We start from the raw sequence: 27077 nt of genomic DNA, 5'->3' as shown, positions 1-27077 counted from the left end.
AGTGTCTGCTATACATAAAATAAGTAAAGGGGGAGACAAAATTATGAGGAAGATATTTTGGCCCAGGGAAGCGTGAGAAGAATATAGATCCAAGCATAGAAGAAGTAACAAAATATTGCCACATTTAACGGAAGTGTTGTGCTTTTATGGGCACACTAAAAGAATGTCATCTCACAGAATGACAAAATGAATCTTAATCACAGGGAGAACACCACTAATTGGCTCAAGGAAATCAAGAAGGGTGTTTCGGGGAGGGGGATTACACATTGGATGTATTATATACATCACAAAGAATTTTCAAAATTTCACTCCAGATAAGCACAGAAGTGCTGAGAAGAACAACCACCTCAGATAATAATAGCATATTTAGTACTTTGTAAGCACCCAATGGAGGAACATCTGACCTAAAACCAACTCATGTTGTGTAGTAGAGTGTACTTCTGGTGCCACTTTCCTCTCCCATCTTTTTTTTTATTTGCAAAGAACAATTTCCCCCCCCCCCCCCCCCCCCCCCCATGAACCATGGACCTTGCCGTTGGTGGGGAGGCTTGCGTGCCTCAGCGATACAGATAGCCGTACCTTAGGTGCAACCACAACGGAGGGGTATCTGTTGAGAGGCCAGACAAACGTGTGGTTCCTGAAGAGGGGCAGCAGCCTTTTCAGTAGTTGCAAGGGCAACAGTCTGGATGATTGACTGATCTGGCCTTGTAACACTAACCAAAACAGCCTTGCTGTTGTGGTACTGCGAATGGCTGAAAGCAAGGGGAAACTAGAGCCGTAATTTTTCTCGAGGGCATGCAGCTTTACTGTATGGTTAAATGATGATGGGATCCTCTTGGGTAAAATATTCCGGAGGTAAAATAGTCCCCCATTCGGATCTCCGGGTGGGGACTACTCAAGAGGACGACATTATCAGGAGAAAGAAAACTGGCATTCTACGGATCGGACCCTGGAATGTCAGATCCGTTAATCGGGCAGGTAGGTTAGAAAATTTAAAAAGGGAAATGGAGAGGTTGAAGTTAGATATAGTGGGAATTAGTGAAGTTCGGTGGCAGGAGGAACAAGACTTCTGGTCAGGTGACTACAGGGTTATAAACACAAAATCAAATAGGGGTAATGCAGGAGTAGGTTTAATAATGAATAGGAAAATAGGAATGCGGGTAAGCTACTACAAACAGCATAGTGAACGCATTATTGTGGCCAAGATAGATACGAAGCCCACGCCTACTACAGTAGTACAAGTTTATATGCCAACTAGCTCTGCAGATGACGAAGAAATTGAAGAAATGTATGATGAAATAAAAGAAATTATTCAGATTGTGAAGGGAGACGAAAATTTAATAGTCATGGGTGACTGGAATTCGAGTGTAGGAAAAGGGAGAGAAGGAAACATAGTAGGTGAATATGGATTGGGGGACAGAAATGAAAGAGGAAGCCGCCTGGTCGAATTTTGCACAGAGCACAACATAATCATAACTAACACTTGGTTTAAGAATCATGAAAGAAGGTTGTATACATGGAAGAACCCTGGAGATACTAAAAGGTATCAGATAGATTATATAATGGTAAGACAGAGATTTAGGAACCAGGTTTCAAATTGTAAGACATTTCCAGGGGCAGATGTGGACTCTGACCACAATCTATTGGTTATGACCTGTAGATTAAAACTGAAGAAACTGCAAAAAGGTGGGAATTTAAGGAGATGGGACCTGGATAAACTAAAAGAACCAGAGGTTGTACAGAGATTCAGGGAGAGCATAAGGGAGGAATTGACAGGAATGGGGGAAATAAATACAGTAGAAGAGGAATGGGTAGCTTTGAGGGATGAAGTAGTGAAGGCAGCAGAGGATCAAGTAGGTAAAAAGACGAGGGCTAGTAGAAATCCTTGGGTAACAGAAGAAATATTGAATTTGACTGATGAAAGGAGAAAATATAAAAATGCAGTAAGTGAAACAGGCAAAAAGGAATACAAACGTCTCAAAAATGAGATCGACAGGAAGTGCAAAATGGCTAAGCAGGGATGGCTAGAGGACAAATGTAAGGATGTAGAGGCCTATCTCACTAGGGATAAGATAGATACCGCCTACAGGAAAATTAAAGAGACCTTTGGAGATAAAGAGAACGACTTGTATGAATATCAAGAGCTCAGATGGAAACTCAGTCCTAAGCAAAGAAGGGAAAGCAGAAAGGTGGAAGGAGTATATAGAGGGTCTATACAAGGGTGATGTACTTGAGGACAATATTATGGAAATGGAAGATGAAGATGAAATGGGAGATATGATACTGCGTGAAGAGTTTGACAGAGCACTGAAAGACCTGAGCCGAAACAAGGCCCCCGGAGTAGACAATATTCCATTGGAACTACTGATGGCCGTGGGAGAGCCAGTCCTGACAAATCTCTACCATCTGGTGAGCAAGATGTATGAAACAGGCGAAATACCCTCAGACTTCAAGAAGAATATAATAATTCCAATCCCAAAGAAAGCAGGTGTTGACAGATGTGAAAATTACTGAACTATCAGCTTAATAAGTCACAGCTGCAAAATACTAACACGAATTCTTTACAGACGAATGGAAAAACTAGTAGAAGCCAACCTCGGGGAAGATCAGTTTGGATTCCGTAGAAACACTGGAACACGTGAGGCAATACTGACCTTACGACTTATCTTAGAAGAAAGATTAAGGAAAGGCAAACCTACGTTTCTAGCATTTGTAGACTTAGAGAAAGCTTTTGACATGTTGACTGGAATACTTTCTTTCAAATTCTAAAGGTGGCAGGGGTAAAATACAGGGAGCCAAAGGCTATTTACAATTTGTACAGAAACCAGATGGCAGTTATAAGAGTCGAGGGACATGAAAGGGAAGCAGTGGTTGGGAAGGGAGTAAGACAGGGTTGTAGCCTCTCCCCGATGTTGTTCAATCTGTATATTGAGCAAGCAGTAAAGGAAACAAAAGAAAAATTCGGAGTAGGTATTAAAATTCATGGAGAAGAAATAAAAACTTTGAGGTTCGCCGATGACATTGTAATTCTGTCAGAGACAGCAAAGGACTTGGAAGAGCAGTTGAATGGAATGGACAGTGTCTTGAAAGGAGGATATAAGATGAACATCAACAAAAGCAAAACAAGGATAATGGAATGTAGTCTAATTAAGTCGGGTGATGCTGAGGGAATTAGATTAGGAAATGAGGCACTTAAAGTAGTAAAGGAGTTTTGCTATTTGGGGAGCAAAATAACTGATGATGGTCGAAGTAGAGAGGATATAAAATGTAGGCTGGCAATGGCAAGGAAAGCGTTTCTGAAGAAGAGAAATTTGTTAACATCCAGTATAGATTTAAGTGTCAGGAAGTCATTTCTGAAAGTATTCGTATGGAGTGTAGCCATGTATGGAAGTGAAACATGGACGATAAATAGTTTGGACAAGAAGAGAATAGAAGTTTTCGAAATGTGGTGCTACAGAAGAATGCTGAAGATTAGATGGGTAGATCACATAACTAATGAGGAAGTATTGAATAGGATTGGGGAGAAGAGAAGTTTGTGGCACAACTTGACCAGAAGAAGGGATCGGTTGGTAGGACATGTTCTGAGGCATCAAGGGATCACCAATTTAGTATTGGAGGGCAGCGTGGAGGGTAAAAATCGTAGAGGGAGACCAAGAGATGAATACACTAAGCAGATTCAGAAGGATGTAGGTTGCAGTAGGTACTGGGAGATGAAAAAGCTTGCACAGGATAGAGTAGCATGGAGAGCTGCATCAAACCAGTCTCAGGACTGAAGACCACAACAACAACAACAACAACAACAAGAACAATTCCCAGTGAAACTCCAAATAACCTCAAATTTTTCTTAAGTAAGTTTCAATATTGTGAGAAGGAAAGTTGCTACTCACCATGCAGTAGATGCTGAGTCATAGATGGGCACAACAAAAAGACTGTTCCATTCCTGGATTTTTGTCTTACGTAAGTTTGTTAAGAGATTGCTAGCTAGTACAAAAGTGCTGAGCCTTCGTGGCCGCCTCTGTATCGGCTGTTGGCTTCTGTCTCAAGATCTTCAGCAGACGTTTAATGATTTTCTTGATGATTCACCAGTGTGGGTGAAGGCTCGCTCTCCATCGCTGGTGGTGGACTGGATTCAAGCCCTTGAGCAGAGATTATAAGTACCTGTCATACCGAACATCTGAGGGCTTTTTCCTGCTCAATGCTGCTGCCCCCCCGCCACCTGCTATAGTGATTGAGATTGTTGCGACAGGTGGAGAAATCAGCCGTAGTGGAGCACCCAGTGTATGAGACCGGTTACATTATAAATTTCACTAACAGAGAGGTTCTTGCTGTGGAGAACACCTACCATTCCACTTGTTCAGGAAAGCCATAGAAATTCACAAACATGAAAATACAAAAATAGTTCAACAACAAAGAAAATAGCCTCGCAGTAACTAACTCCTGGATTCCAATGCTGCAGATAATGACCATTGTGATTAGTTAATGGGGAACCACAGTGGTAATAACCTGGGGAAAAGCCTTCGGGTATACATAATCTCTGATGATGGGCTTGATTCCTCCCTGCCACCAGCAACAGAGGGTGCCCTTTGACATTACCAGCCACTCACAATGGCAAAAGTCAGGAAAATCATTTAATGATGGCTGAAGTAATAAATCTCAAGTAGCCTTAAATGGTATTGGTACTTTTCATCTCTGTGCCTACTATCACACTGTATTCCGCCAAACAATGCGTTTTCAGCAAAAGCTTGATCAGGAATCCCCTAGGCTCCCACTAAGCAATTTCTCTGCAGTATCCCCCTTTCTTCCAACAGTGTTACTTCAGTATGGTATGCAGGAGAGCTTCTGTGGAATTCAGAAAGTAGCTGAGGGATAGTGGCAGAATAGGAGTTGTGAGGGTGGGTCATAAGTCACACCTGGATAACTCAGTTGCTAAGATCACTGCCCGCAAAAGGTGAGGTTGTAGATATAAGTCCCAGTCCAATAGAAGTTGTAATTGCCAGGAAGTTTCAGTATACCGCACACACTGCTGCTACTGAGTGAAAGACTAATTCTGGAAACACTGTTCATCATGGAGTTGATGTACTTTCCATCCCTATACTCTGCTATTTACAGCTACTTTACAGACAGACTGAACACAGTCTCTCACCTCCTTCAAGTTTCCTCTTTGCTGTATCCTTGCCTGCAACATCTTCCAAAATAACATCTGATGGACGATGGTCAAGTTCCATGAGGCTGCCTACAGAATGACAGCGGGCTGGTACTGATGTTAAGACATCATTTCCCATACCAGTAGCACCTCCATCCTACAAAAAGGGGCACACATTTCATAAGGTGAGTTTGTCAATGAACAATAAGAGTGTTACCTTCATTCCTCTTAACTAAACTGCCTTTATCAGTACACAAAAATTATTGTGTGTTAATGTACCGTAAATGGTGCTCTCAAACCATGCAATATGGACCTATGCTGAATGGAAGTCATTTTTATGTTGTTTTCATCAATAGATGTGGTTTATGTACGGCAAACATGGTTAAGGTTTTGGTTTAGGAACCAGTATATTGCCTGCAGAATGAATAAGCACAATTTTTAATAACACCAAATGCTGTACAAGCTACTTATGGAAGTCAGTTGTATGACCTAAGTAGGAACCAACATTCTGCTTGTTTGACAATCTACATCTTTGACATGTGTTAGTTGGCTGACTGAGAACATCAAGACAAATACATCGCTTCACTGCTCACCAGAGATTCTGTTCGTTATCACCAACACTGTTCAAAGTAAATGTCAAGGTTGGCAGCCCACTGGAAGTAATGATCTTAGGTGATTGTAATTGTTTTACTTTCAAAAAGGTAAACAATGCTTTTGTATGAAATTAAAAAAAACATGAAAAATGGTGTGTCTAAAAGTATATCTATTTCATCTGGTGAAAAACTACTAACTGTCCTGCTTTCAAACAATTCAGAGATTTAACAGAGGCTACGTGAGCCACGTAAGCATCACCAAAAATAAATTTTGTACAAATTACATACTGAGTGAACATAAAAAAATTACGAAAAATGAAACTCTACTCTGTTAACTTTCTTTATCTGAACTGAAAGTCAGTTTAGAGAAAGTTTATATATAAGGCAGGAAACAAATTTAAATGTGACTAGTTTGAAATAAAATGTATAACAATGTGTCTGTGGAAGATTAATATTACAGCATTGAGTGTATGTTCATTGTTACAGGTTGACACATCAAAATTGATAATCACATGATTCACAACCAAAAAATTTATATCCTTTTAAAAAATTGACCAGTAGGCATGCAACACTCAAAACATCTTGCTTTATACTGTCTCCAACCTACCATTCAATGGATGTGTCACAGTGACAGTACAAATATAAGTTTAAACTTATTGAATCTATATTAATATTACTGTAACTGTTACTCTCCAGGGACACATTCTGTGGTTATTTCATGCTTTGAAGTGCACCATGTTCAACTTACTCCCTGCCAAGGGCACCATTTTCCAAGATGACTCTGTCCCTGTTCGCACTGCTAGTCTATTAAGCTAGACAAATGTACGGACAAACACATTAACTTGGATTTTATCACTATACAGTGTCTGTTCTCTGTTTTGTACTGGAAAAATCTGGCCCACCCCCCTCTTCATCACTGACTGAAATACATTTCAAACTGTCCAAAATTCGTCTGTAACAAAGTCATCAGTCAAATACCACTATTCCACACAAATGACAGCAGTGCAATAGTTTAAAAGTGATTACTCCCTGTATTAACATTGTGCATCTGGTTGTTAACATTGTTTTGGTATCTATATACTGTATTAATTGGATATAATACCTACAAAAGTAATCAAAGAACAGTTTAATGCAGCAAGAAAAAAACAGTCCAATGATAATAAGACTACTGACGTTAAATGGGTCCCTTTTTTATGTTTATGAAACGTGTGAGCACAACTGTGCCACTGTATTTTTCTTGAAGTGTGCCAAGAGGTTTAGTCCACACAATATATGTTATGGGTAGGGACATAAAATTTCTTATTAATGATAAAGCAAAAAGTAAAATTAAATCATCTTTTCAGTAACATAGCTCGAAACTGGCGGCTTTAATTAAATGTGAAATTTGGCATTTTACCACTCTCATGTTAAGACATAAATCTGAGGGTAGCAGTTTACTGGTACTGGTAACTAATAGTTACTAATGCTGAAACTGGATTTTAATTTTTTTTCTTAACTCTGAGGATTATGCATAATCTTAAAATAATAGTTGATAGCTCACACAAGGAATTTAGGGCTCTAGATGTGATGCCAAATGAACTAAGGTCCAGTAATAGTATTGGTCACTGATGTGAATCTTCCAAAAAATTTGCACATCTTATTGTACAAAAAACAGCACATTTCTGGCTGATTTTTAAGGTGGTGCATCAAATTAAACTAGATATTTTCATAATATTAATATGAAGAACACCAGAAAAAGCACTTCTTTTTTGTAAACACATAAATCAAGATGACATCTGGTACCTTCCAAACCTAACCCAATCCCCAGAGTACGAAATATATTGTAACCACAAACTTCATTCACAAAATAGTAAAACAGATATTGAATAAACATTCTCAGTGTCCAGTGTTACCACAAGAGACTTGTTTGCATGACATCAAAGTCATGTGTTGTGATTGGCTGAAGGAAGGAAACAAAGTGGAAATGATGGTGGTTTCCAAAATAGGCAAAAAATAACACCGGAACTGGCTGTAAAATAAAACTATTTTTCTCTGTCGCTAGTTACAGGGAAAAAATACTTGAAGCTGTATGTAGGGTCACATCACAGGACCTGACACTTTGTCCCGTTTGTCCTGCGAGGTACCAAAATACTTTACTGTGGGATGGACACACACACACACACACACACACACACACACACACACATACACTGAAACTGCACATCTTTCTATGTTTAAGGCCCACAAAAATTTAACTCTGTTAGAGGACAAGGAATATAGAGATTTTCAATGTGGGATTTTCTCTGATGAAGCAACATTTCACATTAGTGGTACAGCAGTATAGTCTGCATATGGAGACTCCAGAACCCTCAGGAAAGACTGAGCATGAATGAGGTTTGAACTGAATGTGTTTTGTGTCATTTATTATGAGAAGGCGTACAGCCCATTCTGTAAAGGACAACTTAAATGCTGCAGATGTAGCTTTCTGCATAACTTCTGGTGGTCTATAACCATTCCATATTCCAAGAGAATGGAACCCAACGACAATGGTACAACAAAATACAGCAATTTCTCAATGGCACACTGCCTCAACCCCTACATAGGGTATATCAGATCCTGAGACACAGCCCTGCTTCCTTGGCCTCCAATATCTCCAGACATGAACCCGTGTGGCTATTTCTTGTGAGGACACAAAGAGGAATGTGTTTTCATTCCTACCTCTTTGATTTGTGACATAAATGAGCTATGAAACAGAATAACAACAACAGTTATTCCTGTCAACAAAGAAATCTTACACAAAGAATTTACCCGATGTCTGGATACCAAAATTCGAAAGGTCGACGACTCAGACCTGCATCCAGCCACCCAAATTTAGGTTTTCCGTGATTCCCCTAAACACCTCAGGCAAATTCCAGGACAGTTCCTTCAAAAAGGCACAGCCAGTTTGCTTCCCCATACTTGACACAATCCGTCTCTAATGACCTCAACATCGACGGGATGTTTTGTGGACATTTAGTAATGTGTTACTGTTAAATAGGTCATTCGTTTTGAAATACCCTGGACTGTGGGGCTAAGACATCTCTTGCCCTGCTTGCTAGAAGTGGGGACGGGGGCAAAGGGGAAGAGACATGAAAAAATAATTGAAAACAGCCTATATTATTGTTTAATTCACAGATTACAATGTTGCTACATTATTTGGTTACAGTTCTGACAATATTTCTCCTCCGGGAGTGCGACTGGGGGGGGGATTGAAAATAACTGACATTAAGCCAGGTACCCACATGCAGTTAAAATGACACCACAAAAGTGGCATGATGGCTCAAACTGCAATGGTGCCATGAGGGGTTGTGTCAAAATGTCAAAGCAAAATTTCTTGTAGCAATGTTTTCAATATGCCGTCCACTGAAATTATGTTGGCAGGCATGACTTTCATCATGTGGGATATAGCAGTAAAGCTGCACTGAGAACTAAATAAGAAGAAAAGAAAAAAATGTTGAGTCCAAAAGTGGATGAAACCTCAAAATAACAGGGATGTATCAAATACACCAAAGAATATGACAATTCATTGTATCAAATTATGAGATATCATAATTTATGCAAGTTACTAACAACAGAGCTTCACAGATTCATTCTGTCAGTAAGTGCCAGTAAAACATAACTTCGCCTTTAAGATATTCATGTCCAAGTGCCACAGATTTACCTGTACCTGTACCCTACATGAAGTTCTATTGGAACTCAAATTTTTATGCATTTAAAACCAGATTATGCTGTCATTACCAGAATCTTAATAAAATATCTGTAGTGGATGACTTGCTCTCATCTTTTTTCCATGTTATGAATGTAGTGATATATCGGGAAAACTAAACATCTGTTATTAATTAACCAATTATACTTTGTTACTTACTAAGTAATTTGTATAAAAACAATACTTACAGTATATACAGATCAGATGATATGCATCTTATATACATTCAGTGCATAGATCTGTTCCTGAGTGCCCATAAGTGGAATGATAAAATTCTTCATCAACTTTGTAAATACTACTGTATGGCAATAGGGAATATCATCCACCTGTTAACGCACTATCATATATGTTGTCATCATGATTCCTTAGATTTTTTACAACATGAAGAGCTTACATCTTCTTGTGATGGATGCACATATAGTAATAACAAATTCAATGCAATTAGGAACACTCTTTCAACAGATTTGTTGAATTAAATATGTACCCAGCTTAACAAAAATTATCTCACTTGTGCTTTAATGATCTCCTTTTACATGTAAAAGAAAGAGGTGACAAGTTTAAAATATATTCTGTTTTGTGTAGAACTGTACAAAACAGATCTCAGTTGGAAGTCTCATTTTTTTTTTTTTTTTGTTATTTGGACTACTGTCTTTTGCTCAAATAAAAGAAAATTTTTGGTATTGTTACACTGATTGGTGACAGTTTCAATGGCATTTCACACACAGAGGTGTGTTAGGGTTGGGAACAGGGACAACATGCTAAGCAAAACTGTGGAATGCATGGGGCAATTTTAATCAAACTCAGAAACACATCACTTACTACCTGGAAAAACATGGAAATAAACTAGGTTTGCTTTTACAACATGGAAAGATTTTATTCCTATCTAAGACTGAGACAAATAAGTAAATGGGCAATGATGGGTAATCAAAAGTAAAATAAATGAAACTACATTGCTCAACTCCCCTATTACTCCAAATTCCAACAAAATTTCAGAAATTAAGTACTACTGTAATAAACCCAAGTTATATTGTTTCCTAAAATTGCAGTACATTACCTTTTGTGGCCTGTGCCATTGCCTGCTTGATTACAACACATAACCACATATGTAGAAATAATGAACACAATACAATAAACATATTGTTTTCAAAACATGAAGCAAAATTTACAAATAAATCTATTTCTCAGTATGCTATAAAGTAAAGTATTACCTGTTCAGCTCCCACTAACAACTTGTCACTGCCAACATTTGGTGCAGGTGGTGCTAGTGACAGCAAGAGATCCAGACGAACAGGTGTTTGGTTAGCCAGTTCTTCTGCTATTTCTAAACAAGACTCTCCATATCCCTCATTCACCCACCAATGGGAACATATCTTCTCAATGTCAGCTCTCCGACCAGGTGTTACAGTCAGCATTTCTCGAATTAAAGGTGATGCAGCTGCACAATTAGTAATAATGAGTATAGGGAAATACTGTAAACAGGATAAGAAGTATATATGTAATATGTTACAAGTACTCACTGCAAACAAATGTATTGTTACTGTTGGTGATGTTTAACTCCTGTTGTTGCAAATCTCAGTATTCTCACTTTCATGTATACTGTTCCCTTAAACTAAACTTTTACAGGTACAAGATGTATCATAAAGAAGCAGTACAGTGGGTCTTAAAGGCAAAAGATTTAGAGCACAATGTGTGATTTGAGGAATAACTGATGTACATGGTATCCAAGCTGTAAACACATTTCCTTCTTTCAGTTCTTAGGTGGAGACTCACATGGCACAAGAAGTAAACAGAGTATGCTGAACACTGCAATATAGAGTGAGACAGAGAGAAGTAATGCTGTGGGTAGTAAGTTAACTATTCCATTTGGCATCCCAAAAAATCTCAGTAACGCTCCATACACTGAAAATAGCACCAATTTTAGTGGTATGGCAAGAATAGTGTGATTTAAGTAGAAAGTGCAAAAGTATTTCAGATGGAGATCAATGATACAGGGGATTTGTTACCACAGTCTACGGAGGCTACTGATGCTGAATGAAAGTTTTCGCAATCTTGCTTACAGTTGTGCTTAAGTGTAATGTGCATGACTGGCTACACTCGAGTGAAGTACATATAGTCTATAATAAAGATGAATGAATGGCTATTATCAGGTGGCTGTAAAGGCAAATATTGTACACATGGTACCAGTAAAATTCAAGACTTATGTGAAAATGGCATTGAAAAGGTGCCTTTCCGATTTCATAATACAGGACTGTTTCTATGTGATGTCGAGTAGTCGTTTTTCAGTTTGAGAGAGTGAAGATAGAGACCTGAAGAAGGGATTATGGTACATATTACATTCTTAAGTCACCCAAATCAGATGGTTATGTTTCAACAAAAGCATTTTTATAGCCATCAGCCATACATGTTCAACTTTATTCTTTACTAGCTTTGGTTTTTAAAACCATCGTCACTGGAAGAAAAGCAGTACATCAGATGGATAAAAAATGTGCACCCACTTACACAAGACTCATCAACATACCAAATACAAAGCTGTCTCACAGGTGAAAGTCTCACAGGCAGGTTGTGTAAAGACTACCGACAGTTAACAGGTCAACTAATCCTACCTTCCCAACTTCACAGAACTTCTTTTATAGTTTTTCCTCCGTTCACTTCCTAGCAACCAAACATATCTGCAGTTTCAAAACTCTGAAGCAGAGTAAGGCCCTTCCCCCTTTCATTTTGCTGTTTTCTTACATTATCTTTTATGTGATTAATTTTGCCAACCCTGTCTTTGGAGTCTTTTCAAAGCAAACAAACTGTGCCAGGTCAGCCAATGACCTGTTAACTACCCATTAGTCTCGGTTCGTGATCTGCCTGAATGATTCATGGCATTTGCTAAATTATGTGGATTTTACATACTACTGTGAGACATCATTGTATTTGGTATGATGATGATTCTTGCATGAGTAGTACACATTTCTCATCAATCTGATGTTCTGTTTTTCTTCTAGTGAAGATGATGATTGTAAAAACTGGAACCAGTAAAGAATGAAGTTGAATTGTACAGCTGATGACGATAAAATTCTTTTCTTCAAATATTTAACAGCTGTAGCAACACAAAGTAAAAGGGATATGTTTAGATTACAATGCATCAGTGAAACTTATCAAATGTGTAAATATTAGAAGCTAGAGACTGAGAGAGGAAGGCAAAATAGGGTATGCAAATGATGGGACCTTTGAAAATAGACAGGCTTGATACAAACAGCATTCATGTCATGATGCACATTAACAATGTCAATTCTTTTCCTTTTCCGTACCAAAAATATCAGTAATGACAAGAGTAATACAACTCCAAGAAAGGTATCAAGTTATCCAAATGTTGCATCATCCAGTTTTGACACGACAAAGCTAACGTAGTCTTCATACCTTGATGTCTTTTTCATTTAGATATCTGACCTTAGATCTGATTATATGTTGTTAAATCTAATCTATTGTGCAAAGAAGTACAAGTATGTGATATACGGCACAGGTATGTATATGTTTTTCCACCAGTGTACAACACTAACTGTAAATTTTGAGATTTATCACCTTTCCCTACCTTCCATTAAGAGTCATTATTTCTTCCTAGTGCTAACAGTTTTCCCCACATAGAATGAATCTATCAGCACACACTCTGTACTACTTCTGGCAAATTTTAACTTTCTTTTATAGCGGAACTTTCTGGCAGATTAAAACAGTGTGCCAAACCAGGACTCAAACACAGGACCTTTGCTTTTCGTGGGCATGTCCTCTACTGACAGAGCTACCTAAGAACAACTTGCATCCCATCTTCAGAGCTTTCACTTTCCTTGCAAATGTATGTGCGGATACAAAGCTTTGAAGCAGAGTAAGGTGCTGCCCTGTCTTGTTTTGCTATCTTGTTAAATGTGCTACTTCATCTTTTATGGGATTAACTTTGCCAATCCTATCTTGGAGAAGTTTTCAAGCAAATAAACTGTGCCATTTGAAGAGAACCATGATTTTCTGTCTTAATGCTTCGTTGGGAAAAGTAAATTATTTCAGTTAACACACACACACACACACACACACACACACACACACACACACACACACGGTACATGATGTCCGGGAACACTTTCAATTATTTACTTCACAAGAACCAAACACTGTACAGATATGATACATATGTCATTTTGAAGAGAAAGCCAGAAAGCTTTTTTTTTCCATGTATACCACTACAGCGTGGTTTGTGGGCACCTGAAAACGGAGCTGCCACATCGATGGATCGGCCATGCTACAGAAGGGGACAGCTGTTTCATGAAGTGCCCTCCCTGAGCACCATATCTCACTCTGTGTAACTTTTTTCCATGGGGACTCATTGCAGATCTGGTGTATGTACTGCCTCTACCATGTGATGTAGCAGAGCTCCGAGAGAGAACACGGGAAGTGACTGCCACAGTCGACGATGTCATGCTGGGACGGGTAAGGCAAGAATTTGATTACTGTACTGACATCTGCTGGGTCACTCGTGGTTCGCATACTGAATGTTTGTAAAAAAACTTTCGGAGTTTCTCTTCAAAATGCAATACATATGACATCTGTACAATGTTTAGATCTTGTGCAATAAATAATTGAAAGTGTTCCCGGACTCTCTCTCTCTCTCTCTCTTTCTCTCTCTCTCTCTCTGTGTGTGTGTGTGTGTGTGTGTGTGTGTGTGTGTGTGTGTGTGTGTTATAGTTAATATGATAGTCCATCAGTGCGTTTTCCGCCACAAAATTATTTCAATTACAGCTACACATATGTACTTGAGTAGTCAAGGAAATGAAAAAGTGAAAAATGATCTGTTCTTGTCTTACTTACGTGATGGTTTCTTTGGTTCAAAGTAGTCTCCTTGGGAGATTTGTCTCACAAGACGTTTGAAATTGGAGCCATCAAAAGGCATTGCTCCATAAACCAATGTGTATAATAGAACACCAAGTGACCTTTAACATAAAAATTAGGAACTTCCATTTGTATATAATTTTCTGGAAATAATTAATAATGACAAATGGTTTGCAGAAGGATGTTTATGTGTAAAACTCTAGATACAAAGGAGTCAGAATGTGCCCAAAATTTTAATGGTAATGTCACTGTAAGTAAATACACCATTTTAAGATTAGAGGTAGTATCTGGCAGCTAAACTTATACATTCAAACAACTATGGAAGCAAAAAGAATTTTCCCTAAACAGAGTGAAATTTATCCAAAGATACACTAATTATAAAACTATATGCAGCTACTTTATTATTATTATTATTGCTAATCATGCATTAAAAATTTCTCTCACCAGCAGTCCACTTCAGGGCCATGGTAAGGAGTTCCCTTAACAATCTCAGGTGAAGCATACAGAGGACTGCCACAAAAGGTATTCAACAACCTTTGCTCATCGAAGACGTTCGACAAACCAAAATCTGCAATCTGTGCAGGAATATAAAACCAACTGGTAAATATAACCATGAAGTATAATGTATGAAATTCATAAACATGACCATTTATAATCAAACTACGTAATACAATTGCACAAAGACTAAAATATTAATTAATATTTGTAGGGAATGTGAGCAATGAGGAGATGAACCATTTGCTGTTGTTTTAGGTCTCACTTTCAACTTTTATATACTACTTACAACATTATTATCTGGAACATCCATAATGGATAAGCTTAATGTTGCTACCACTTCAGGTAATTAGAATAATATGTGTATTTTGGAAGTGTAAACAAAAACAATCCTTGACAAAAGACTTAACAAAAACCTGACTCCAAACTAAATCAGAAAAAAAGTAACAAAAAAAGCGCATCGGCCAAGATAGCAAAACCACAAAATGAAATTATTTGGTTAAAAGCTGAAATGAAATCTCTTTACCAGAAGAAATACTACCTCAATTTACAGTTGTACAATATGCACCTAGAACCTAGCCATAATCTTATTGTTCATGTATTCATGACCCCCCCCCCCCCCCTGCCGCCGCCAAGATGCAATGAACCATAGATCTTGCTACTGGTGGGGAGATCTGCGCGCCTCAGCGATACAGATAGCCATACCATAGGTGCAACCACAGCGAAGGGTTATCTGTTGACAGGCCAGATAAACGTTTGGTTCCTGAAGAGGGGTAGCTGCCTTTTTGGTAGTTACAGGGGCAACAGCATGGATGATTGACTGATCTAGCCTTGTAACATCAACCAAAACTGCATTGCTGTGCTGGTACTGCGAATGGTTGAAATCAAGGGGAAACTACAGCAGTAATTTTTCCCAAAGGCATGCAGCTCTATTGTATGGTTAAATGATGATGGCATCCTCCTGGGTAAAATATTCCGAGGGTAAAATAGTCCTCCATTTGGATCTCCGGGCGGGATTACTCAGGAGGATGTCGTTATTATGGGAAACAAAACTGGTATTCTACAGATCAGAGCATGGATGTCAGATGCCTTAACCATACAGGAAGGTTAGAAAATTTAAAAAGGGATAGGTTAAAGTTAGATATAGTGGGAATTAGTGAAGTTAAGTGGCAGGAGGAACAGAAATTCTGGTCAAGTGAATACAGGTTATAAACACAAAGTCAAATACAATAATGCAGGAGTAGGTTTAATAATAAATAAGCTACTATTAACAGCAAAGTGTGAGCATTATTGTAGCCAAGATAGACACAAAGCTCACACCCACCACAGTAGTACAAGCTTATATGCCAACTACACTCATGCTCATAAATTAAGGATAATGCTGATGCAATGTGAAACAACGCTCTGGAGGATGGTTTGCGGGTTTAAATCACCTAGGGATATGACCATATGGTGCATTTGACCTGCGGTCATCGCACGGTGGCACTGGCAGCCGTCCACATACACGGAGGTGTGTTGGTGCATCTCAGAGTACAGTGCAGCAAGTAAGTGTGCAGACATTTTTAGACATGCTAATGGTGACTGTATGTTGAAAATGGCTCAAAGAACACATATTGATGACGTTACAAGGGGTAGAATACTAGAGCGACTGGAGGCTGGTCAAACACAGCAGGTCGTAGCATGGGTCTTCCGTGTGCCACAAAGTGTGATCTCAAGATTATGGCAATGATTCCAGCAGACAGGAAACATGTCCAGGCGCTACAGTACGGGATGTCCACAGCGTAGAACACCACAAGAAGACCGATATCTCACCATCAGTGTCCGCGGACGGCCACGGAGTACCACAGGTAGCCTTCCTCGGGTCCTTACTGCAGCCACTGGAACAGTTGTCTTCAGACACACAGTCTACAGACGACTGAACAGACATGGTTTGTTCACCTGGAGACCTGCAAGGTGCATTCCACTCACCCCTGGTCACAGGAGAGCCTGTAAAGCCCGGTGTCAAGAACACAGTACATGGTCATTGGAACAGTGGTCCCAGGTTATGTTCACGGATGGGTCCAGGTATATTCTGAACAGTGATTCTTGCTGGGTTTTCATCTGGTGTGAACCAGGAATCAGTTACCAAACCCTTAATGTCCTTGAAAGGGACCTGTATGGAGGTTATGGATTGATGGTGTGGGGTGGGATTATGATTGTTGCACGTACACCCCTGCATATCTTTGACAAAGGAACTGTAACAGGTCAGATGTATAGGCACGTCATTTTGCACCAGTGTGTCCCACGTTCCTCCTTATGGATGATAACACACGGCCCCCTCGAGCTGCCATCTTGGAGGAGTACCTTGAAGCAGAAGATATCAGGCGAACAGAGTGGCCAGCCTGTTCTCCAGACCTAAACCCAATCGAGCACATCTGGGATGCTCTTGGTCGACGCACTTGCACATCTTCAAACCCCTAGGACACTTCAGGAGCTCAGACAGGCATTGATGCAAGAATGGGAAGCTATACCCCAGCAGCTGCTGAACCACCTGATCCAGAGTATGCCAACCCATTGTGTGGCCTGTGTACGGGTGCATAGTGATCATATCTTATATTGATGTCGGGGTACATGCGCAGGAAACAGTGGCACTTTGTAGCACATGTGATTCAGCATGGTTTTCTCAACTTATCACCAATACCGCGGACTTACAGATCTGTGTCGTGTGTGTTCCGTATGTGCCTATGCTATTAGTGCCAGTTTTGTGTAGTGCCACGCTGTCTGGCATCACATTCTGCAATTGTCCTTACTTTATGAGCATGAGTGTACTTCCACAGATGATGAAGAGATTGAACAAATGAATCATGAGATAAAATAAATTATTCAGACAGTTAAGGGAGATGAAAATTTAATAGTCTTAGGGGACTGGAATTCAGTTATAGGAAAAGGAAGAGAAGGAAAAGTAGTAGGACACAGGGAAAGGAATGAAAGAGGAAGCCACATGGTAGAATTTTGCACAGAGCTATATCACACCTAACACTTGGTTTAAGACTCATCACAGAAGGTCGTGTATGTGGAAGAGACCTGGAGACATTGGAAGGTTTGAAATTGATTATACACTGAAATGCCAAAGAAACTGTTATACGTACGCATATTCAAATAGAGATATGATTATAATAGAGGGAAACATTCCACGTGGGAAAAATATATCTAAAAACAAAGATGATGAGACTTACCAAATAAAAGGGCTGGCAGGTCGATAGACACACAAACAAACACAAACATACACACAAAATTCAAGCTTTTGCAACAAACAGTTGCTTCATCAGAAAAGAGGGAGGGAGAGGGAAAGACGAAAGGATGTGGGTTTTAAGGGAGAGGGTAAGGAGTCATTCCAATCCTGGGAGCAGAAAGACTTACCTTAGGGGGAAAAAAGGACAGGTATACACTCGCACACACACACATATCCATCCGCACATACACAGACACAAGCAGACATTTGTAAAGGCCGTAAACACAGGTCATGTGGAGACTACCCCCTCCCATCTACAACTCATACTGCTCTGCGCAAGCACAGATGTGGCAGCTTGGGAGTGACAGAAAAGTTCTTCCTGGAAGCATATGGCTGCTTTTTGCTACTGCTGATACACTGTAGCTAAGAGCTGCAAACTAACCAGCCAGAAGTGGGAGAAGGTACTGTTCATAGAAGACTGTGCATGAGTCCGCTGACAACTGCTCAAACGAACCTAATGTAAACAGTTGTGATGGCACGCTTATCGGAAGTAGTTTGTTGTTATGACGTACTGCATAGTCTTCATCCTAACCTTTCACAGATTTTGCTGTTGCCACACACTCATGTGTGAACTGTGTTTTGTTGTTGTAAATGGTGCATTTTCCCGTAGCGGGATACGGTAATATTCTTTGTTGGAGTGCCACTTCTCACCAGTCAAAATTACAAAAATTTAACTGAAAACTGATCAATGAGAAAGTCCCGAAATTCTAAAATATTCCTGGGTTTTTCCTAGTTTTCTACCAGATGAAAAAATTCCCGGGTTTTTCTTGGAATTACCAGGGCATATAGAGCCTGATAAATGAAGATGAGATGGGAGATATGATACTGCGTGAAGAATTTGACAGAGCACTGAAAGACGTTAAGTCGAAACAAGGCCCTAGGAGTAGGCAACACTCTGTTAGAATTGCTGATAGCCTTGTGAGAGCCAGCCATGACAAAACTCTTCCATCTGGTGAGCAAAATGTATGAGACAGGCGAAATACCATCACACTTCAAGAAGAATGTAATAATTCAAATCCCAAAGAAAGAAGGTGCTGAAAGGTGTGAAAATTACTGAATTATCAATTTAATAAGTCATGGTTGCAAAATACTAACATGAATTCTTTACAGAAGAATGGAAAAATTAGTAGAAGCTGACCCTGGGGAAGATCAGTTTGAATTCCAGAGAAATGTAGAAGCATGCAAGGCAATACTGACCCTACGATTTCTCATAGACAACAAGTTAAGAAAGGCAAACCTGCGTTTATAGCATTTGTAGACTTAAAGAAAGCTTTTGACAATGTTGACTGCAATGCTCTCTTTCAAATTCTGAAGGTTGAGGTAAAATATAAGGAGCAAAAGGCTATTTACAATTTTTACAGAAATATGCATCAATAATGACAGATTAAAGTTGCTAAACAAAGGAATTAAGTACAATATGGCCACAAAATGAAAACAATACTAAAGATCTAACAGTCAGCATAAAAATAGCATATACAAATGCCAAACTACAGCAAAGTGAACAAAATTATATAACCCGTAAGTCAAACAAGATTATTATGAAAAATAAAAATTGTAACAAAATGTGGAATAAGATAAATAATGAACATGGGATATTATGTGACATAAACAAGAAACTTTCAACAGATGATGACCTCATTGTTAGAGTGCACAAAGGCAACACATTTGTTATCAGATTACCATCATCTTTTCCATTTTCTGTCATTCCTTAGATGCTTCAAAATTCATGGAAGTATGTTCCATCCGTGCAACTAAATGAAAGGCAATTTGTTTTCTGCCATTCGCATTTCACTACTTTTATTTATGAAGCATCTTTAGTGGTCTGTAATACAGATTTCTTTTTAAAAATATAATACATATATTATGTAGTAGTTACAATATGTCACTATGTTATACTTGGCCATTAGTTCTCTTGTTTTTTAGATTAGAAACAACTTTTGTAGCACAAATTTTGTGATGTTAAATTATCGTTTGAAGTTACTTACAATTTCCAGTGTTGTTAGGCCATATGTGTGGTCCTGGGGACATGTTCGTTTGGTTCCCATGATCTCATGCTCAAGCTGGCCAATTTCTGGCATTTTTCACCCACATTTATTATAACACATCACTTGCTCTTTTCATTTTGTGATCAACATTTGTGTATTTACATTGCAAGTTATGTGTTTTAATAGTTGTGTATGAAAAAAAGATGGAAATTGGCCAGCTGGAGAATGAAGGCATGGGGACAGAATGAAAACATCTCCAGGACCACTGGAAATCATAGGTAACATAAACCAATAATAATTTAACATCACAAAATTTACAGGTAACTGAAGATGCTTCATAAACAAAAGAAGTGAAACACATAACGCAAAAAACAAACTATTTCATTTAGTTGCATACCTCCATGAATCAAATTACATTAACAACACTCCTGGATTCTTCAAAACTTATAACACAGAAGAAATAGAGTATGAGCATAACACCAAATTCCAAGATAAAATTAAAAATATACTTAAAATCTGCAGCTTCCTCTAGGCACCATTAAAAGTAAAGTACTGTATAGTGACTGTTGTGACTCGCCGATCTTTCAAAGTGCCGCCACACAGTTATGCGTGTCCTCTACAAGCGGCGCTGTCTGCCAGCGATGCAGCAGCCGCACCACCTAAGCGGCCAGCTAACCAGTGGCCGCTAGACTTGGACTCAGTGCTGATTTGACTGTTACCATGTACACATGTCTTACTTTGTCTACTTGCTCTGTGACTTACATGTATTGTGTCGTCTTTGAAATATATGTGTTCAACTTGACGTTAAAACAATTGGCGACAAGGTAGTGTTGACCCGCAGGTTTCCATGGCTACTTTAGAGCAACTATTGCAAGGTCTCATTGAACAGCAAATGCTTCTCACATCAGTGATTCGCGGTTTCATCGCGGCATCCAATGCAGGGCGTCTCTCGTCGTTGTCTATATCTCCTTTTCCTCCTTACGACAAGACGGCGGAAGACGTCTGATTACGAAAAACATCTTCGACAGCACTTCTTGGCATTTCACGTCACGGACGAACAAACATGCAAGTCTCTGTTCCATTCATGGATTTCACCTCAAATGTATCGGTTGTTGTCGCAATTGGCTCCTTTGAAAGATCCTGCGTCTTTATCCTTTGCTGACATGTGCCCACTTCTGTCCGTATATTTTCAAAAGCATACACATGTGGCAGCCTCTCGTGCTGCCTTTTATCATTGTCAAAAACAACCGCATCACTCCTACCGCACTTGGGCTGCTGAACTTCATGGCCTCAGTAGAAAGTGTCAATTTGTTACTGAAGTTCATAAAGAATCCTACACCGATTCCATGGTACGGGATGCTATTATCCGGTCGGCGCCCGACAAAGAAGTTAGGCGACGTGCCCTTCAGTTGATAAATCCGACTCTAGATGAAGTCCTATCCATCGCGCAGTCTTTTGAAATTTCTCGCGCTGCTGGAGCGCAAATAGAGGTGTGGGGTGACGTCGGGGAAATCCAACCTCTGCGCCCTGTTGACAACGTGTGCGGCATGTCCCCGCCAGCCGACGTGGCCGCAGTACGCTCCCACGCGCAGCCTCGGTCTAACCATAAACAAACCTCTAAGAAACTGCAGCAAAACCCCCGGCAACTTCCTCCATATCCGCGGTGTTTTACAAAACATTCATGGGAGGATTGTCCCCAACATTGGGCCGTGTGTCACAAGTGCAAAAAGAAGGGTCATGTGCCATCCGTTTGCAAATCCGACCGCATACATGATGTTCATGAACATGACTCTGATTCTGATTCTGTTTTGTTTGTCAATTGTACTTCTTCCCTTTCAGGGAAGTTATTCCTCACTGTCCAAATACTTGGTCGGGATGTTCGCATGCAGGTGGATACTGGTTCTGCTGCCACTATCATCAATTATCGGACGTATCTTCAGTTGGGTTCTCCAACCCTATCACCAGTCACTAGGCAATTACAGACATACAATAAACATAAGATTTCTCTCTTGGGTCAATTTGATGCTGAGGCATCTTATAAATCCGTCGTTGGCACTGTTCCCATATTTGTGGTTGACCATAGTAATGCGGAGAATCTTTTTGGTTTCGATGCCTTTCGTGTTTTTGGGTTCTCCAAAGATGATTCTGTCAATATCGTCTCTGATGCTATTCCTTACGCTCACTTGGATTCTTTGTCAACGACATTTTCGTCCCTTTTTTTTCCTGGGTTAGGCCATGCAAACGACTTTGAAGCTCCTATAATGCTCAAACCCACTGCTCAGCCAAAATTTTTTCGAGCTTGGCCCATTCCTGTGGCCCTTCGTGATTGGGTCAAACGGGAACTGGATCATCTCACTGCTTCAGGGGTCTTGCTTCGTGTCACTTCCAGTGAGTGGTCCTCTCCTGTCGTTGTCGTTGCTAAGCCCAATAGTGATATTCGTCTCTGTGGCGATTTTAAAGCCACTGTAAATGCTCAATGCCTCATCGACACTTACCCTATGCCCCGACCTGAAGAATTGTTTACTAAACTTGCTGGAGGCCAGTATTTTTCTAAAATTGACCTGTCAGAAGCTTATCATCAACTTCCTCTCGACGCTGCTTCCTGGCAGTTTCTGGTCCTTAACACGCCTTTCAGCCTCTATCAATACCAACGATTGTCATTCAGGGTTGCCAGCGCCCCTGCTCTCTTTCAGCGATTCTTGGAACAATTATTGCTCCCTGTCCCTGGGTGTATTAATTACATGGGCGACATTGTTGTCACTGGCTCCACCACTGAAAAACATCTTCAGAATCTCCGCACACTTTTACATGTCTTACAGACTTCCGGTCTTAAGTGTAATCTTCAGAAATCACAATTTTTTCAGGCATCTATCACGTACTTGGGGTTCCAACTCTCTTGGGATGGTATTCCTCCGCTTCAGCAAACTGTCACTGCGATCGATGCCCTTCCTCACCCTACATCTGTTAAGGAACTGCAGGCCTTCTTGGGGAAAATAGCATACTATCACAGGTTTTTACCATCTGCGGCTTCGGTCGCTCAGCCGTTGCATCGGCTGTTTCATAAAAACGTGCCGTTTCACTGGTCCGCGTCATGCGATGTGGGTTTCCAGAAATTGAATACTTTGCTGAAACAGGCTCCGTGGCTGGCTACTTATCGACCTGGCCAACATCTCGTTCTTGCCATGAACGGCTCTCAATACGGGATTGGTGCAGTCCTTGCACACCATTTTTCTGACGGTTCTGAACAACCCATTGCTTATGCCTCCAAAACGCTCACGGATGCCCAACGAAAATATTCTCAAATTGAAAAAGAAGCTTTGGCCATTATTTATGCTCTTCATAAAATTGGTGTTTCTCTGTATAGATCCAAATTTCATTTTGTTACGGACCACAAACCACTTTTTTCCTTGTTTCATCCATCAATGTCACTTCCCGACAAGGCTGCATACCGCCTCCTGCGTTGGGCTCTTTACTTGTCTCGTTTCAATTATGAGATTCATTTCCGGCCAACGTTTCAACATGCGAATACTGATGCACTGTCTCGCCTTCCCATGGGTCCTGATCTGGCATTCGATAGGGATGAACTTTTGTGTTTCCACCTGGATGTTACCGAGCAGCGGGTTGTGGACAGGTTCCCCATCACTGGGGACCGGCTGGCGGCTGCTACGGGTTCTGATCCTACCCTCTCCCGGGTTTTACGCTGCATTCAGAAGGGTTGGCCAGATCGTCCGTCCGCTACGACTTCTGACCAGTTGCGGAACTACTACGCTTAGCGCTACCGCCTCACGGCTAGGGATGGTGTTATCCTCCTTTCCACCGACAATGCTTCGCCACGTTTTGTGGTACCTGTGTCTTTGTGTGCGTCGGTCTTGCGCCTCCTTCACCATGGGCACTGGGGTGTCTCTCGCACAAAATCTCTGATGCGCCGTCATGTGTACTGCCCCAGCATCGACTCTGAAATCGCACACATGGTCACTGCCTGCGGTCCTTGTGCGTCACAGGCCGCCGCCCCGAAGTCATCTTTGTCACCGTGGCCTTCGCCTGAGAAGCCCCGGGAGCATATTCATGCTGACTTCGTGGGACCTTTTTTAGGTACTTATTGGCTACTCATAATTGACGCCTACTCTAACTTTCCTTTCATTGTCTGTTGCACGTCGCCTACCACCACGACAACCACAAATGCTCTAGCTCGCATTTTCTCTTTGGAAGGTCTTCCCTCTACTCTTGTCACTGATAATGGTCCGCAATTTGCCTCTTCCGAATTTGAGGATTTTTGTGCCCGTCAAAGCGTCATGCATGTCACAGCCCCTCAGATCCATCCACAGTCAAACGGTGAGGCTGAACGACTGGTCCGCACATTTAAGGCTCAGATGAGGGAACTCCTGACTTCTTCTGCTGCTGATGATGATGCGCTTCTCCAATTTCTGGCTTCTTACTGTTTCATTCCCATGGGCGACCACAGCCCAGCTGAGCTCTTACATGGCCGACAGCCCCGCACGCTACTTCATCTTCTATGGCCTTCCACCTCATGGCCACGGGTGCCTTCGCTTGGCCGGTTCACCGTCGGCAACCTTGTATGGGTGCGGGGATATGGCAGGCCACCAAAATGGAGTCCTGGTCGCATCTTATGACACCGTGGCCGACACCTGTATGAAATCCAGATGGACACGGGTGTTGCAGTGGGTCCTTCGGACCAGCTTCGGGCTCATGTGCCGGCAACGCCTGTTCCGAATGCCGCTACACCACCTTCGGCTCTACCTGACGCTCGGGATCTTGGCATCTCCCATTACTCACAACGCAGCCCTCTCACCATCATCTTGGTGCCAGCACAAGAACGGACGCCACCAGAAGACGTGCCCATGCAGGAACCGGATGACCATCATTTGTCGGAGCAACTCTACTCGCTTCCTTCTCCTACGGATGCCGATACATCGCCCATGTCTCCTGTTATAAGAACCGGACTTGCCGCAACGGGCTTATTGGTGCACGGGGCCCCAGCAGATTCGACCCCTACGTCTCCTGCCATCTCGACCCGTTATCATCAGGGACACTTCCATCCGTACGGGAAGCCTCCTCCTCGAGACTTTACGGCCAATCAAACAACACCTATGGATGTTAGCAATCTACAGGCCACCTCCATCAAGACCAGTGCAAAAAATTCAAAGGGGGGAAAAGTGTTGTGAGTCGCCGATCTTTCAAAGTTACGCACGTCCTCTACATGTGGCGCTGTCTGCCAACGATGCAGCAGCCGTGCCACCTAAGCGGCCAGCCAGCCAGTGGCCGCTAGACTTGGACTCAGTGCTGATTTAACTGTTACCGTGTACACATGTCTTACTTTGTCTACTTGCTCGGTGACTTACATGTATTGTGTCGTCTTTGAAATATATGAGTTCAACTTGACGTTAAAACAGTGATGAACCCATCAGCATCAAAATTATGATCACAACATAAAATTCACAAACCGAATTGTCTCATACATCTCATACTCTAAACTATAAAATCACCAGGGAACTTAATGACATTATCTGTAAGGGAAAAATAATATCCATATCAAGAACAGTTATGGGCTCATCAGTAACATGAAAGATGTCCCCATCCCAACCACAGATAAATTTGCATCTCCTGACACAGTCACCTTACATACAAACAAACTGCCAAAGAAACAATCAATACAATAAAAAATAACATACTCCAAAATGGAACAATGGATACAACTGAAATCTACAAACCCACAGAGATTCTAGGACCGATACAGTCTTACAACTACTTCCTGTTCAACATCAAGTTTTACATTCAGGATGTTGGACTGGCAATGGGAAGTAGTATTGCAGGTTTGCTAGCACACACTTATATTAACAATCCTGAAGCCAACTTTTTCAGATCTCAAATCCAACTGAAAGATAAGCTGCTTTACTACAAATGCTATGTTGATGACATGCTTATTCTGTTTAACGGAACAATGAAAGAAATAGAAAGTCTAGCTGAAGAACATAATAAATTACACCATGTAAGTCAGTTCATTGCAGAACATGATGCAACAGATGGCATTAACTATCTTGATTTAAAACTGTCAAAGAAAAATTAAAAGCATGGTATTCAAATTTTCAAAAAGCCAACAACTACCAATGTTACCATTCATAACTTTTTTTGCCATCCACACCAATATAAAAAAGCATTCTTCAGATAAATGGTTAATCAAATGTTTAATATCCCAATGAAAAAAAGTGAAAGACATAGAGAAACAGAAATTATAAAATGAAGTGTAATACTCCATTATTAGTGTCAGGCTAAGAATTTGGTCTGAGCAGCTTCTGTATGGTTGAAATCCTCCTTGATATTCTCCAAGTTGTGGTTCCATAATGTTTTTGAACCTATTGTAAATAATGCGGGAGAAAATTTTGTATGTGCAGTCCAGAAGGGCTATTCCTCTGCATTTATCTGAATTGGTTCTATCTCCTTTTTTAAATAATGGATGGATTATTCCTGAGGCCCAGTGCTATAGAATTTTCTCTGTGATCCACACTTCAATTAGATGTTGGTGGAGATTTATGACTGCAGGTTTTCCAGCATTCCTCCAGATTTCTGCAAATACATGGTCTTCACCAAGCGCCTTGTAATTTTTTAGTTCCTGAATTGTGACCTCTACTTCATTGATAGTTGGAGGATCTGTTAGGTCTGGGGTGGTTAAAATAGGTGCTTCAGTGTCTACTTGAAATGTTTCCAGTGGGTCATCACAATTTAAAAGTTTGCTGAAAGACTGTTTCTTCTGGAAGTTCTCTTCTATCTTTTCTAAGGTATTTTTAAGATGCTTGCATTTTGTCTGTCTGATGATTTTATGGGTTGACTTTCTTTGCTTGATTAGTTCTAGAAGTGATTCTTCAGACTTTTGGGCTTGATGCTTTATCCAAGCTTGGTGCCTTGTTTCTAATGCCTGGTCACATTCTTCATTCCACCACTCATGTTTACTTCCTGGGAATTATTGGAGCTAACTCTTCTGCTATGAATT

The 27077-nt window shown here is 40.6% G+C and overlaps 1 protein-coding gene across 2 annotated transcripts in view; it reads right to left on the bottom strand.

The window, feature by feature from the left end:
- The window catches only part of LOC124604329 (serine/threonine-protein kinase par-1-like), a 388446-nt gene that overhangs the window by 134178 nt on the left and 227191 nt on the right, over window positions 1–27077 (bottom strand). For both annotated transcript variants that reach the window (XM_047136468.1, XM_047136470.1), the window contains exons 8-11: window positions 14765–14895; window positions 14300–14421; window positions 10669–10895; window positions 5144–5300 (exon numbers count right to left, since the gene is read on the bottom strand). In XM_047136468.1, the coding sequence (XP_046992424.1) occupies window positions 5144–5300; window positions 10669–10895; window positions 14300–14421; window positions 14765–14895 (637 nt within the window). The remainder of the gene's footprint in view (window positions 1–5143; window positions 5301–10668; window positions 10896–14299; window positions 14422–14764; window positions 14896–27077) is intronic.

The sequence above is a fragment of the Schistocerca americana genome, chromosome 1, assembly GCF_021461395.2.
Source record: "Schistocerca americana isolate TAMUIC-IGC-003095 chromosome 1, iqSchAmer2.1, whole genome shotgun sequence".
Classification (NCBI taxonomy): domain Eukaryota; kingdom Metazoa; phylum Arthropoda; class Insecta; order Orthoptera; family Acrididae; genus Schistocerca; species Schistocerca americana.
Note: the sequence above shows the minus strand (reverse complement) of the source record. Positions and strands in the feature narration are given on the sequence as shown.